Source organism: Suricata suricatta, chromosome 15, assembly GCF_006229205.1.
Source record: "Suricata suricatta isolate VVHF042 chromosome 15, meerkat_22Aug2017_6uvM2_HiC, whole genome shotgun sequence".
Lineage (NCBI taxonomy): Eukaryota > Metazoa > Chordata > Mammalia > Carnivora > Herpestidae > Suricata > Suricata suricatta.
This window is the reverse complement of record NC_043714.1, coordinates 636,908-652,243: the sequence shown is the minus strand read 5'-3', so window position 1 is coordinate 652,243 and position 15,336 is coordinate 636,908. Positions and strand designations below refer to the sequence as shown.

Sequence of the window (15,336 nt, the reverse complement as noted above, 5' to 3'; positions counted from 1 at the left end):
CTCTCCCCAAAAACCCTAGCAAGTTCTAAAACAGTGTAACTCTATGTTCACTTTCCAAAGAAAAGACCACATGTGTACATAAACACATATAAAATCTACTAAAGGGAGTACAAGAAAATTTTATGATTATTTCTTGATGATGGGTTTATGGATGGTTTTACTTTTTAAAAATTCATCCCTGTATTTAAGAAAAAAAGAAAACCCTTAAAAACAAAATTAAGGAAGAAAGAAGAAAAACTCTACTAAGCAAAAAACTGAACACTTACTATGTCAGATTGTCCACGGATATCTTCAAAAAGTTGCTGATATTTTAGAGCCGGTGTTTTGCCCTTCGATAAAATAAGTTTTTTCAATGCTTCAGCTAACTCTTCTTTCCGTTTACGAGAGGTGGCACTCATTCCTGATTTAAAAGAAATTAATGAAAATATTTCTGCTACAGGAAAGTGAAATATTTCAAATTTCCATAAATATTTTACTAGTGTTGTCACAAAAAGGTTAAGGGACAGTTGGCGAAATGCCAAAATATATTCAACACTGTGAGTTCTGAATTCTCTGCTGTTTCCAGTTTTCTTTAGGTGTGTTTGAGCTCGTTTCCTCTACAACACAATCCACATACTCTGGAAGGCAAGCAGTGCGCATTAAGAAACCAACTGCTTCTTTAAAACGGGCTAGAGAACAGGAGGCAGAATCCCTGTGAACTTAGGTACAGCACGGGGTCCGTGCACATGTGCAGGTGCATTTTTTTCCTTAGAAGTTAGTGTCTATTTTTCTTACAACTTTTAATAAACTCTCAACGAGGCCCTGACCTGATAAAGGTTAGGAACCTCTGCCACTTCAAACGATTTGTTAGCTCAGAGGTGAAATGCCAAGCACGCGCACGCTCGTGCCCGCAGACCTGTGGTCAGGATGGAGATGTCCACGATGCCCGTCCGGGGGTCGGTGGCAGACTGCTTCAGGGCCTCCCGATGGAGGCGCTTTGCTTCTTCGACGTCCACGGCTTCGACTTGGTTTGAGAACCGGACCTTGGCGTGGGCCTCGGCTAGCCGGATGAGGGACTCCAGCTGTCGAGGGTACGCGGAAACCATTCCCCGGCTGCTGCCGATCTTCCTCATGTCCACATAAGCCTAGTGCAGACAGGAAACCCCAACACCTTTAACGATGGCCTTACTTGTGTGGCTGAACCCGAACAGTCACTATTCTGTTAGAGAGACGACTGCAGCGCTGAGGGGATTAGGACAGATCTAGCCTTGAGCTCACCAAGAAGGCGGGAGGTGACGTAGCCCCGAAGAGAGAGGAAAGGGAGCGGTAGTGAGGTGCCGATGGCCGGCACACAGGGCCAGTGACCTGGGGCCAGGGCACACCGTGATTCCAGCGGAGGACGAACCTGAAAAGTCCCAGCAGAGTGCCCGTCGGAAAGAGACGCTCGGGCACCGTCTCTGATCTACGCCCCGGCCGAGGGCTCCCTTAATGAAGGAGGCAGGCAGATGACTGGGATAATGTTACAAAGGTGGGTCGTAGTAAACTCACACGTAGATGACATAATTTTACTACTTTTTGAGCAACTCTCAAGGATATGATACAAATGGAAAATTATGCATCACTTAGAACTTCGTTTTGCATTTTTCAGGGGCTTAGGCACCAGGAACCTTTTTAATATGATAAATAACTTTATCATTATGCACTGTATCCATGTGTAAGGATACTGAAAAGTGAACATCAGATACTTTTAGTTCATTTTATTTTATTTTAATATTTTTTTAATGTTTTTTATTTATTTTTGAGAGAGAGAGAGAGAGAGAGAGAGAGAGAGACACCACGCAAGCAGGGGAGGGGCAGAGAGAGAGGGAGACACAGAATCTAAAGCAGGCTCCAGTCTCTGAGCTAGCGGTTAGCACAGAGCCTGACACGGGGCCTGAACCCATGAACCATTAGATCATGCCCTGAGCCGAAGCCACCCAGGCGCCCTGAGTTCATTTTATTTTTTACCAGCAAGCAAATGAAAGCTCAGAGAAATCAGAGGACTTCTCCAGAGTTACAAAGTTACTAAGCAGCATCGCTTGTATTTCAAACAGGTATTCTGATCTTAAATTCACTGTGCTTATAAATATTTAATTGTAAAAAGTTTGTACAACATATACAAATGAACCCTTCCCCCCTTTTACCTTTAGAAAAGTTAATTTTGTAACACAGGAGAAAAATGCAGTTATAGAAAATAGTATGTTATTAACAAAATCACTGTTTGAAAGGGGATGACCAGCCAATTCCATTAATGCAATCGGCCACAGGCTCAACAGAAACAGCCCCAGGAGTTACACAGGGTCCCGTGTTACCTCGATGAGAGCCTGGCTGGCTTCCTGGCTCAGCCGGGGCACGACCGTGCTGTGGGCGTAAGCGATGTAGTCCTTCAGCACCGCCATGTCCAGGAACTCCTCCTCCGCCTGCTCCTCACTCTGGTAGTACAGCGCCACCAGGTGGTGGGCCAGGCGCCTGTCGTACGCTTCGTCCTGAGGGTCCAGCATGAGGAATATCAAGTCAAACCTGAGAAAATATTGTAGAGAAAAACTGTGTTCCTGCTTGGGACACCAACACATCCACAAATGTAACTTGAGAACTGCTCCTGAGCCCGGGCGCCTGGGGGGCTCAGTCGGTTAAGCATCAGACTCATGAGTTTGGCTCAGGTCATGTCGTGATTTGTGGGTGTAAGCCCCACGTCAAGCTCCACGCTGACAGGACCGGGGCTGCTTGTCTCTCTCCTTCTCCTGTAACCTCCCCCCAAATAAGTAAATAAACTAAAAAAAAAAAGTTACGTAAAACCTAAAAATCCATTTATGAAATATATCCATACTTGTAGTAGTGGGGTTGAGAAAAAGTATGGACCACACAGTTCCACTTTCATAAATTTTTCAGAACTGTATCTGTCACGTGAAGCCATTCTCTGTACTTTCTTAATACTCTATAGTGGCTCTAAGACTGAGATGAGCAGTGAGTGACGGCCAGGTGAAATGTCCTAATAGTTTCAAAGGAGTGAATGTTAAGGTGACACTCACAGCTGAGGAGTGAAGTACAGCCCTTCCCATGAAAACTCCACCACTCATATTAGAAAACTCTGCATCAGAATGAAGACTTCGATACTAGCAGCTGCTGAATACTATATTTTTTTATTAAAAAAAACCTATTTTAGTGTTTTATTTATTTTAATTTTTTAATTATTTTTATTTAGTTTTGAGAGAGTGAGTGAGCAGGGGAGGGTAAGAGAGAGAGGGAGACCCAGAATCTGAAGACAGGGTCCAGGCTCTGAGCTGTCAGCACAGAGCCTGATGTGGGGCTCGAACCCACGAACCATGAGATCGTGACCTGAGCTAAAGCCGGACGCTCAACTGACTGAGCCCCCCAGGCGCCCCTCCGTATTTTTTTATTTGGTGCACACGAGTGCACACGAGCAGGGGAGAGGCGCAGAGGGGCAGGAGCGGGAACCCCGAGCAGGCTCCACGCTCAGTGTGGAGCTCAATGTGGGGCTCACTCCCGTGACTCCGGGATCATAACCCGAGCTGAAATCAGGAGTCGGACGCTCAACTGATTGAGCCCCCCAGGCGCCCCTATTATTTTCTTTATCTCACCCTGAAAATTCTACAAACGAGCCAAGAACACATCTTTGATGTTCTTGTACCTCGATAACAGCGTGTGAGGCAGCTGGATGTTCTCAATGGTCGTTTTCTTCGGATTCCACTGGGACTCGGTGGGGTTTGCCGCCGCCAGGATGGAAGTGCGTGCGTTGAGCTGGCAAATAATCCCAGCCTGCCAGAGGAAACAGCGCGGTTGGAAGCCCCCCGGCGCCGGCAGGAAGAGCGCGACTGTGTTCGGCGGCCTGCCCTCTGCCGCGCATCCGCTGTCACCAACAGCCAGGCCAGGTCACTGGGGGGGGGGGACAGACCCACCGGGGGCAGTGCCATCCTTGATCCAGAGCTTGGGTACGTGTAAGCCATAATGGCATTCTTCTCACCAACTAAACCCCGTGGGACATTTAGGACGAACTCAAGTCCTACGAATCCCACCCATCAGTGACTTAGTACAGCAAAATCAAAGATGAAAGAGGGTCTTGCAGAAAATCTTTTTCAAAAGCATTTAGCTGAAACCCAGCAGGAAAGGTACTGAGAAGGATTCATGAGTTTCCACAAGCAGCACCAGGGTGAACACAGGCTGACCTTCCAAGCGTGCCTGTGGTCAGCCCGGAGACCGGGCCTCACCTTTGCGATGGAAAGAGTCTGCTGCTCCATGACCTCGTGCAGCACTGATCTTGTACTTTCATTCATCTTGTCAAACTCGTCAATACAGCAGATGCCATTGTCGCTGAGGACGAGGGCGCCGGTCTGCAGGACGAGCTGCCTCGTCTCGGGGTCCTTCGTCACGTAGGCAGTGAGGCCGACGGCGCTGGAGCCCTTGCCGGACGTGTACTGGCCCCTGGGGACCAGGTGGTACACGTACTGCAGCAGCTGGGACTTGCTGGTCCCGGGGTCCCCGCACAGCAGGATGTTGATCTCGGCCCGGAATTTGCCTCTTCCCGTGTGACTGAAATCCTTCCTGGTTCCACCAAAGAGCTGAAGCAAGATTCCCTAAATAAACATGTTTAAACGTTCACTTACTACATAGTAACTGAAACCTTGTATAAGTATTAGAAGGACCTTCTTACTCAGTGAATAAACAAACACTGTAATTCAGACATCAAAGGAAAGTATAAAGAACACATCAGTGCTTTAAATGAGCACCAGCCAGTCTGCACAGAAGCTCCCTCTGCCGGAACAGTGGCCGTGCAAATCCCCGTTCTGACCCACCTGGTTATGATGAGAAACCTCCAAGTTCAACAGAGATACGAGAGAATGGACAGTGATGCTGTAATTCTCGCCAAGCAATAACTAAGTCGGACTGTGAGTACCCAGCTCTGCGGAACAGGCAACAACCCTCATCCTTACGGGCGAGGGGGAAGGAGGAGATGACCTCAAAGAACTACAAATCCTGATCAAAGTTAAAAATCCATGGTTACCTTCTTTATATCTTCGTGTTCATAAATGCTCGGAGCCAAGGCTGAAGCAAGTCTCTCGTAAATGTCTGGTTTTCTGGAAAGCTCCTTAAGCAACTCCACACGCTTCTCTGAAAAAAGTTTCTGCTCGGCTTCTTCATCAAGGCCATGGAGACGTTTTGCATCAGTTTTCCGATAGTGAATGACATCAATGTGGGTTTTGTAGACAGACTTCACGTTACTCACTCGTGAGTTGACTCGAATGGGAACAGCTCGATAGATGCCTGAGGACACAACCCAGACGGGCTCCTGTCGTCCCCTAGATGGCTCCTAGGCCAGCGCGGACAGCAGGGGTCCCGCGGAGACGCGACGGCCGTCCGGTCTCACACACACAGACACGCACGCACGCGCACACACACTCTGCCTTCACCGCCCTCCTAGAACCAAGGACTCAGGTCTCTGCTACAAAGCTCCCCACCGAAGGGGGCAAGACAAGTTAGGAAGATCACAGGTTTTGATAAAAGCAGACCTAAAGCTGCGACCATCTGTTAGCTCCGTGACCTTGAGCACCTCAATGTAACCATATTACATACAATTGTGCTGAGATTTAAATGAAATTCTTTTGCTTTGAGCACAATGCTGGCTTACGGCTATCTTCAATAAACAGTATTTTGAAATAGTATTTTCATTTCTCTTAAGCTGAGTATACGAATCTGCTTAATAATAATTTGACAAAGTACTGTTATTTAGAACAATGTCCTAAAATCCTGTACTGAAAAAGTTTGGGAAGAAAGGAAATCCTAAAAGCTCTTTTAAAAATTACTCAAAAATTATCTCATAGATAAGACAGTCTACGGAGTCAAGGGTGAAGATAAGATAAAGGAGAAGCTGAAGTGTTTCTGAGTGAATGGCCGTGTCTCAGTGCGCTTCTTAAAAGAATATATAACTTAATGACATTAGAAGTAAATGAACAACCAGCCCTTCAAACATACCAACTCATTTATTCTCCAAGAAGTGTTCCCAACCTGACAGGTCTGTTTATCTTTCTTGACTTTCAACCCAGAACGCTTGGACTCTAGACAATCCGTTTTCCTGCCCTTTCTGAGGAGCAAGCGTCTGTGCCCGCTACCACAGCCTTCCGACAAACGTCCACACGGCCGTCCTTTTATTTAACAGATTAACCGAATTCCTTTTCAAGACATAAAAACCAGTTTATCTGTCGTATTCCGAGGGCACACACCCGCCCTCCCAGCAAGCCAGGTCAGGGTGGACGATGACTTCCGGCGGTCTAGTTACCCTCAGCGGCGCTTGCGAGGGCTCGCTGCCGCACAACGGCACAGCCGACGCTTGTCTTCTGTCTACACAGGGCTGTCCCCCCCCCCCACATACGGTCACCTCTGTCGCCGCATTAATTCCCCTCGGCAGCTGCGGAAACTAAGACAGCAGCCTACTGACTTTACCAGAGATTTCAGGGCAGCGGGGGGGGCAGGGCTCCCGGCACCTCGCGCAGTGCTGACTACAGGCAGCCGAGGCCAAGGCTGGGCTTCATGCCGGGGAGACACGGGTTGGGGACACACGGCCGCTCCCCGGGCGGAAGCCCCCGGCTGCCCCCCACACCCCCAAACACACCCCCTTTGAGAGAGCAGGCGCTCACGCGGCTCCGAAGCGGGAAGACTGGCACGCTTGGTCGGGCGGCGGCCAGGACAGGGGAGGCCAGAGTCGGAGCCGCGGCAGCAGGAGCCGCCGGTCCCCCTCTCCGCTTCCTCTAAAATACCGTACCGTGACTCCCGGTGGAAGCCAAGTGCTGACCCGTTCTTCTCTGTAACAAGTGACTCTTAACCCTCGGCTGTGCTTTTGGGAAATAAGTAGCAAATTATTTAAAGTTCCAGAGTCGGTGAGTGCCGCTTCCTGGAGCTGCCGGTTTAATTTCCATGTTCCCCACAGCAGCCGTGTCTGAGCTCTTTCGTCAAGGCTCCGACACTCTCCGGTCCGGATACACTCACGGCTCCGTAACAGAGTGGCCAAAGCCAGCAACTGTGAGGACAGTGAATGGGAAGGGTCCGTCCCGTGAGATAAAAAGGTGATTAAAGCCTCACAATGCATTTTCTCAAGACCTGAATGACTGCTGCAGGCAGGACGAGCCAAAGGACTAAAAACTGTCAAAAATCAAAACCAAAAACAAAACCCAAGAGAGACATCTCCTTAATACAACTTACATTCTTACCTGTAACATTCACTCGGTCCCCAGGCTGAACCTTGTCAACAAGATCGTTATGAGCAAAAAGGATGACGGTGTGAGGTGTCTGCCCGGCAGGCATGTCCTCAGGAGACTCCTGAAGTTTGATCTGAAAGAGCGGAGGAAATGAAATCTCGGGAACTGACAAGCATAATTTACACAAGCCTGCAAGTCTTTGTTCCACTTAGAGATAACTACTTTTGATAGCTAACATTTTTTTAAAAAAAGCTTTCCTGACATGAACACATTTTGGAATGATTTTATTTACTCATTACCCTATTTGGGGGAAGGGTCTCCTGACCTCTGACTTTTTTTTTTTTCTTTGCCATTTCAAGGTTGTAGTGCATATTTCTTGGTTTAAATGTCTGCCTGTACTTCTAATTATGTTTTTAGAAGTTACGTGTAAAAAAATAAAAGTCACTTCTAATAGATTTCCTGGGTGGAGAAGCACACACTTTTCAGGTTCGTGGTCCAGCACTTCTGGGCCTCTCTCCTAGTCATAAATACGCGCCTATTTGCTCACCTAAGAGGTACGGGCCGAGTCCCTGCCGCGAGCTGGGCCCTAGCGCTAGGGATCAGGGATTTGCAGTGAGTGAGTCCCTCCCTCAGAGTGGAACGAGCACAGACACCACGCGAACACACAAGCGAGTACACAACACCAGACAGTGACAAATTCAGTGGACAGAAGGAAACCCAGAGCGAGGAACGCCGGCGGCGGGGCCGGAGAGGACGCCGTTTGTGAAGCGAGGTTCGGGAAGGCCCTTCTCAGAGCAGGCGAGCTCCCGGCAGAGCACAAGGCCGTCGGAGCGGAAGCCACGGTTCTGACCGCGGGAGCAGTAAGAGCAGCCGAGGCGGAGGTCTCCAGGCAAACTCACGCCGAGCCGAGGAGCCGCTGTCCCTGAGGCCTGTGGCTGCGGGGAGCGTGCGGCGGGGAGGTCGGGCCATGGGGTCTGGAGGCTACTCTAAGATGTTACGGCTTTATTTCAAGTCCGTTTGGGATCTTTAAAGCATTCTAGGAACGCTATACTGTAAGCTCCTGGGGAGCAGGGTTCCCACGGCTTTATCTCCAACTCAGCACCACACTGGCATGAGCGGAGGTACATTTGCTCCAATAATGGGTACCAAAATTAAAGATTTCTATCTTAATTTCATTTTCAATTCTCTGCTCAGTAAAACGTTGAACACTTCTTTACATTTGCTAGTATTTTTCTTACTGAGTCCCCATAGGGAAAAATGCCTCTGTAGTATTTTGAACACATTCGCTCCGCTTAAGTTTTAAAAGTTAAACATTGTAACAAAATAAACCAAACTGAGCAGTCCGTCCCGTTGTACTTTTACACCGCCATCATCGTGGCACACAAGTGATTCTTTTTCCTACTTATTTCTAAGTCATCTTAATAACTTCCCTGTAACATTTTTAGGGTTAAAGAGGCAAACGGCCCAATTCCTTTTATAATAAAATCTGTGAGAAAAACTCCAAAAAACCTGTCAATTCATTCTGTACCAGAGGAACAGCCAAAAAGTGACAAAATTAAGTAATTTTTACCAATCTTTTAAAAAAGATTTTTAAAGTAACCTGTACACCCAACGTGGAGCTCAAACTTACAACACTGAAATCGAGACTCACATGCTCTACTGGCTGAGCCGGCCGTGAGCCCCAATTTTTACCGATCTTGGAACACTGCCATCCTAATGCTGAGGGCTTAGGTTTCAAGTACTCAGCCTACAACCCGGCAATAAAACAGTGTCAAGGAGGAATGAAATAGCTGAAGTCCATCTAGAAGGCCAGGTGCTAGAGGCTTACTAATGGACATGTTAAGTTTGCCTTTTTCAGGATCCAGGGAGGCAGAACAAAGGGGAGGCCCTGCAGGGCCCCGAGAAGGCACACACCATCTGCTTGTCGGAGAACACAGAGCGATTATGGATCAGCGCCATGCTGTGGGTGGTGTGGCAACGCTCACACACGGAAGGTTCAGCGATGCGACCACGGTCGATCTCCACCCGGGCTGTGTGGGCACACACTTGGCACTGGAAGAAAGCCTCTTGCATCTCTGGAATCAGCTGTGATGTCCTGATTACCATGCCACTGATGGCGATGAGCTGGTCGATGTCTGCAAGGGGTTGGGGAGAGAGATCAGCTTGTCCACAGTCACTGTCCAGAGCCCAGCCAAATCCTACTGGGAGACGCAGAGCTACCTGGGGACGGCTGGGGTCACAGACAGGTGCTGTGGCCTGGGCACAACGTTTCACTGGGTACCCTCAGGTCGGGCTTGGGATGCCATTCCTGTGTTGTCTTATTTCTCCTCAGCTCTGATGGACCTTGGCACGCTGCCCCAGGACCCCCGCTCCAAGAGGCATCTACCCCCTCCCTGCCTGTCTGCCTCCTGTTCCGCTCCACCTGCTGGCTTTGGGTTAGAAGGTTTACACTTTTGCTTCCTTCGCTGCACGGCCTTCCGCCTCACCCACGGTATCACGCAGAAGTCCTGCTGTCTCGGTGTATGTGAAAAGCACAGGCCCTGGAGCCAGATGATCGGGAATGAGAACCTGTGTGACCCTGAAAATATCCTTAGCCACTCTGTGCCCGTCTACCGATGACAATACCGACGTCACCTACCTCATGAAGTTGTTGAAGATTAATAACCTGCATACATCAAGCCTAATAAGAACGGTCCTGACAGTATTAAGCACCACGTAACTTGGCCAGTCTTTACTGCCATTTATACAAGAAAGCCCTTATACAGAATATTTTTCACTCTCGTTCCTGGTTCCTCTACAACTTGGACCTTCCCTGACGAGAAAACTTTTATGTAACTAATTCCCACTGCTGGTTATCTGCAGTCAACAGAACACAGCCTCTGGTCACCACTGCTGGCTTTGCAGACTGTTTCAGCCTTCCAGTACTCACGGACTCCCGGGGTCTTTCCACTTGGCCCTGTCCTCCCTTCCACCTACCTACAAATCTTCACTTCTTCCCTCCCCACCAATCCTTGTCCTTAACAAGCCACCTCTGTGACAAGTTATACTGACAAATGTAAAAGTCAAACTTTTGGAATTAGTTCAGTACCTACAATTCCTCTTCCTCTGAAACTATGACAATCTTCAATCTTACCCTGAATTCTTCATGCACTAATGCTTTGCCTCTGAAAACTTACCTGTAACACTTACTCAAATAGTCTCCTACTTCCTTCTCCGTCACCATTTAATGGCTGATCATAGAAGTGAGGTCAGGAACCAATTCCATGATACACACATGCATATACATACACACACATATATACATACACATATATTCCTTTAATCAATACTGAGCTCCAATACTTGCTTGCTTATTGGCTGTTGTATTTTTACTGACATTTGCGTCTCTTGTACATCCACCTACAGAGGCATTTACTCATTTCCAATAGTTTATATACCTCAATTTTCATACATGGCAAAAACTATATTTGTCCTATATTTTGACTCCTTTTGGCCACTGTCCAGCTTAGGACCCTGCTGTTCCACACTGGAGCTACTTTTAAAATCTCCTAACTGAATTTCAACATACCTTGCAAACCAAACTGACCCACTGTGAACTTTTCAAGAGAGCAAAAGCCTTCTTTTGCTTTCTCCTGGAAAAGTATCAATGGCTCCCTACTGACTTTGGAGTAAAAATTCGTATTAAATTGGAATTCAAAGTTCTTCAGGACCCAGCATTTGCTATTCTGCTCGGCTCCAGTTCACTTCTACCTGCCTTCCCCTTTGTGCTGCCTAGTGAATCCATGCCTGCTTTCCAAATCCTTACTGTAACCCAAATTTCTCTTTCCACATGAACTCTTTCCACCCGGGCCTAGAACTCTTGCCGCCCTCGGCTGAGACACCTCCTGCACTGCTCTTCTGTTCTACACTTTTCTTTCTTTTACCTTCCAAACTAGATGTCTTTCTTAAGCTCCAAGGCAGGGATCATATTTGCATTTGTTTTCTATAGTGATTTTAAAAGAGTGCTTGCTAGAAAAAATAAAATAAAATAAAAAAGTGCTCACATAGTAGCTGTAAAATTATTATACCGGGGCAAGCTTTTCTTTAGATGGAGAATTGTCAAGAGCTGTAACATCTTTTATGTAATTTCAGTTAAGTTAAAAAAGGTATAGTGCATTGACAGGTGTATAAGGTGAGTGAATCTGCCGTAGAGTCGATTTATAATCCATCACCACTGCTATCACCAACACCGATTCTTCTAAAGTGCCTTGATATGGAAATAAGATTTTGTTTATGTATTTCTGTATTAAAAACATTACCTTCTGGATTCAGGTTTCTCATATTCTTTGTCTTCAACGCGTTGAATGGTCTTACTTGAATCTGATGTTCTAAGATTGAGTCAGGGTAACAGTCAAAGAAGATCTCATTGACAGCCATGTCAAAGGTTGGGATAACTTCCTATAAAAATGAATGTAAAGAAAGCAGGCTTTGTTTATATTTCCATCTTAGGATTAAATACAAAAAATAAAGCATTTCGTATTAGCAAAATATAAAAACAAAAACACATGGCATAATCCAGAGGTATCACCTCTATAGAACCACAACGTGCAGTTTACAAAACCGTGGGTACATGGAGACTGAGCTATCTCATCTTTGCATATTTTCATTTGGGTTCATTGTGATCATGCATATGAAAACTTCACAATGTACTGCCATGTCTTAGGCTTTTAATTAACAAAAGGATTCTGAACTCATACTTTTGTGTATTGTTTAAACATTTATTTATTTTTGAGAGACAGATCGTGACCAGGGGAGGGGCAGAGAGAGAGGGACACACAGAATTGGAAGCGGGCTCCAGGCTCTGAGCTGCCAGCACAGAGCCTGACGTGGGGCTTGAACCCACGAACTGTGAGATCATGACCTGAGCCGAAGTCAGATGCCCAACCGACTGAGTCACCCAGGTGCCCTGTGTCTTATTTATTTCCCATAATGATATCATAATAAACCATAATTACTACACTCAAATTTTTTAACGTTTATTTCCCATTTTACAGATGAAAAATCAGCCTCTAGACACTAGGGATCTTGACCAAGGTCACACAGCTATTAGGTAGCAATATCAAGATATAAAACCAAGTCAGCTTACCACAAGCCTACAATCATAATCAATATAGCTGATGCTTTAATAATAAATCTGACCTAAAGCTTAAAAAAAGATTATAATACAGTTAACATAATCTGTTACAGATAACACAAATGTGTATGTAATGCATTTATTTATAAAATATTTTCATTTAAGATAATTTATTTAATCCAACCCAAGGAGCTGTCAATTTTAAGATTCACCATTATTTTATACACGATTAAGAAACACTGACGATTAGGGGTGCCTGGGTGGCTCAGTGGGTTGAGTGCTGACTTCGGCTCAGGTCATGATCTTGCAGTCGTGAGTTCGAGCCCCACCTCGGGCTCTGTGCTGACAACTCAGAGCCTGGAGCCTGCTTCAGATTCCAGATTCCGTGTCTCCCTTTCTCTCTGCTCCTCCCCCACTCCCACTCTGCCTCTCAAAAATAAACAAACATTAAAAAGAATTACAAAAAAGGAAAAGAAACACTGCCAATTAAACTGCCACTGATAGCAATATAGATCTCAATTTTTGAAATGTAAAAGTAAGAAAATGTTCATGTTTAAAAAATTTTTTTAATGTTTTTATTTATTATTAAGACAGAAAGAAACAAAGCATGAGTGGGGGAGGGGCAGAGAGAGAGAGGGAGGCACAGAATCTGAAGCAGGCGCCAGGCTCTGAGCTGTCAGCACAGAGCCCGACATGGGGCTCAAACCCACAAACTGTGAGATCATGACCTGAACTGAAGCTGGATACTTAACCCACTAAGTCACCCAGGCGCCCCGAGAAGATGTTCATCTTAAAGGAGAATGTGATTTCCTTAAGTTTTTGTGCTCTGGAGACCCATTCTGCAGGCCCATGAAATTCAGCTATTAAAAAACTCTCTAGATATTCTGGATGTTAATATAATCCACCAAGGTCAAAATCAAATTCTTACCTGTGGGTAGCAGATGAGCTGTCTGTATAGGCTTTTGTCAAATGACTTTATGTGTTCACAGTTTACATTTAAAAACGGCTCCCCAGTGACATTAATCTAGAAGAGAAGACAAGTTATGTTCTGCTCATTGCTTTAAGGTACATAATAATTGGAATTCATAAGACTATTTGATTACCTCCCCAAGTCGTTGCATGTACAGAGGTTCAGTAATATCTATGCCAATATTTTCTTCTTCTTTAGCCAGAGGGTCAATAAAATGCTTAAGGAATCTCTGGATGTGGAGAGAAAAAGATGAAATTTGATGCATTTAGGAATAACCAACTAGTCAAAAATGCAAAAAATTATGAGTCCATCACTATTTAGAAACATATGTTCTTACACAGCCAAGCATTATGGCTACTTAGACATAGTCCATAAACCCTTTCTCCCAGAATTTTCAGAGCTGTAAGATATTAAAGTACAGGTTACCTGGAAATTTTCTTTGCATGTTGCCACATTTACATCCGTTCCCCAAATCACAAGTTTTTGGCCTAGAGACTGCTCACTCCCCACCGTATCTTCTGCTGCCGGCTACGCAGAAAACCACAACACAACAATGTAAAGGAGTTAGCCCTTCCATGTTCCCCGAACGCCGCCCTCTGAAAGCTGCGCTGTGCACTCACCACATCGGACTGCAGATCCACCTGCAGGCCCTTCCGCGCAGACCCCAGGTCAGGCCTCTGCCTCACGGGTGTGCCTCGAACAGCACTCCTAGGAGTTCCCTCTACCCGAGAGCTGGGAGTGCCATACGTCAGCGGTGAACTAACGTCAAAGTCAAGGGGAATTGCTATAAACACAAAATTTGACAATCCACAATAAATTCTCGAAGTCTATCAGATCATACTACAGCATGTTCTTGGTTGATCTAAGTCATCTAAACACAATAGTACATAATGTTGCTTGTAACCTGAGGTCGTAAAGACTCCCAGGACTATTATTAAACCTTCTGGTAATAAAGGACCAAAACTTTTTTTCTCTTCTAAGCCCGCATACCTACTACCTCTGTCCTCTTGCTGACCATTCTAGCTCATCTGCAGTTAGTTACATTAACTTCCCGTTAACAAACCAGCAAATCTGACCAGCAGAAGCTCCATCTGTATGTTAACCACAGTGCAGCTTAGAACGCCAAAACCACACCTGAAGAATGCAGCTGAGCAGGGCTGGAAAACAACGCGTCCTGCGCGGCGGGGCTCTGCAGGTCAGCGCCGGGCGAGGTCGGCATGGGCTGCAGCTCCCCGGTAGAGGTAGAATCCTCGCCTCTACGTCTCCGATACGGGGATGACCTAGCATCCTCACTGCGAGCTTGCGACGTACAGAACAGAAAAGATGCCCATTAATTCTCACGTTGGGTCTTGCTGGAATTCCATCAAGTCTTTTGGGAACACGTAACAAGCCAAACAAAAAGGAGGCAAATGGGCACGGGCATGTTTACGCATAAAAAAACCCATCTGGGCAAGGGTGGTCATGAGGGCCCAGCGCTGCCGCCTCACAAGTGTCTGCACTCTAGAACTGGCAGAACACAGAGCAAAGTCTGCCGTCTGCACGCCTTACTCCACGCGTGACTTAAAGACACCGCTCCGAGCCAGAAAGCCGCGGGGCCTAGCGCACAGACCAACGTGGCGGGAAAAGGCCGGAAAAGAAGCGAGGGTAACGTGGCGGGCCCGAGCCACGGGAAGAGACTTACGCGTCTGCGCGGGAGTGACTCGCCCGCGCCGGCTGCCGCGGCGGCTCGGGGTGGACGCCGGGGACGACATGGTGGTCGCGGTACCTGCGCAACGAAAAGGGAAGCTCACGGCGCGTCCGCCGCCAGCTTTCGCCCTCCCCACCGCACAGATACCCGCGCCGCCCCGCCGTCGCCCGAGAGCCGACGAGGGGGAAGCGCCGCACCTCCGGCGAACGCAGGGGTCCCAGACCCACCTGGAGGCTCGAGTTCCGAACCGCAGGGGCGGGGCCCAGGTTTCGCGCCGGCGGCACTGTAGTCAACGCCTTCGGCGGTGCCCCGCCAATCATAGAAGCTCTCATGTATGGCT

General features: G+C 47.1%; 1 protein-coding gene across 1 annotated transcript in view; it reads right to left on the bottom strand.

The window, feature by feature from the left end:
• Window positions 1-15,293, bottom strand: part of MCM4 (minichromosome maintenance complex component 4) — a 16,864-nt gene extending 1,571 nt beyond the window's left edge. The window contains exons 1-16 of the mRNA XM_029923860.1: window positions 15,224-15,293; window positions 14,991-15,074; window positions 14,444-14,608; window positions 13,930-14,093; window positions 13,736-13,837; window positions 13,443-13,538; window positions 13,268-13,363; window positions 11,525-11,663; window positions 9,141-9,361; window positions 7,239-7,359; window positions 5,039-5,298; window positions 4,245-4,610; window positions 3,668-3,795; window positions 2,331-2,538; window positions 896-1,124; window positions 267-400 (exon numbers count right to left, since the gene is read on the bottom strand). Coding sequence (XP_029779720.1) covers window positions 267-400; window positions 896-1,124; window positions 2,331-2,538; window positions 3,668-3,795; window positions 4,245-4,610; window positions 5,039-5,298; window positions 7,239-7,359; window positions 9,141-9,361; window positions 11,525-11,663; window positions 13,268-13,363; window positions 13,443-13,538; window positions 13,736-13,837; window positions 13,930-14,093; window positions 14,444-14,608; window positions 14,991-15,060 — 2,499 coding nt within the window. The 5' untranslated portion in view covers window positions 15,061-15,074; window positions 15,224-15,293. The remainder of the gene's footprint in view (window positions 1-266; window positions 401-895; window positions 1,125-2,330; window positions 2,539-3,667; window positions 3,796-4,244; window positions 4,611-5,038; window positions 5,299-7,238; window positions 7,360-9,140; window positions 9,362-11,524; window positions 11,664-13,267; window positions 13,364-13,442; window positions 13,539-13,735; window positions 13,838-13,929; window positions 14,094-14,443; window positions 14,609-14,990; window positions 15,075-15,223) is intronic.
• Between the last annotated feature and the right edge of the window lie 43 nt (window positions 15,294-15,336).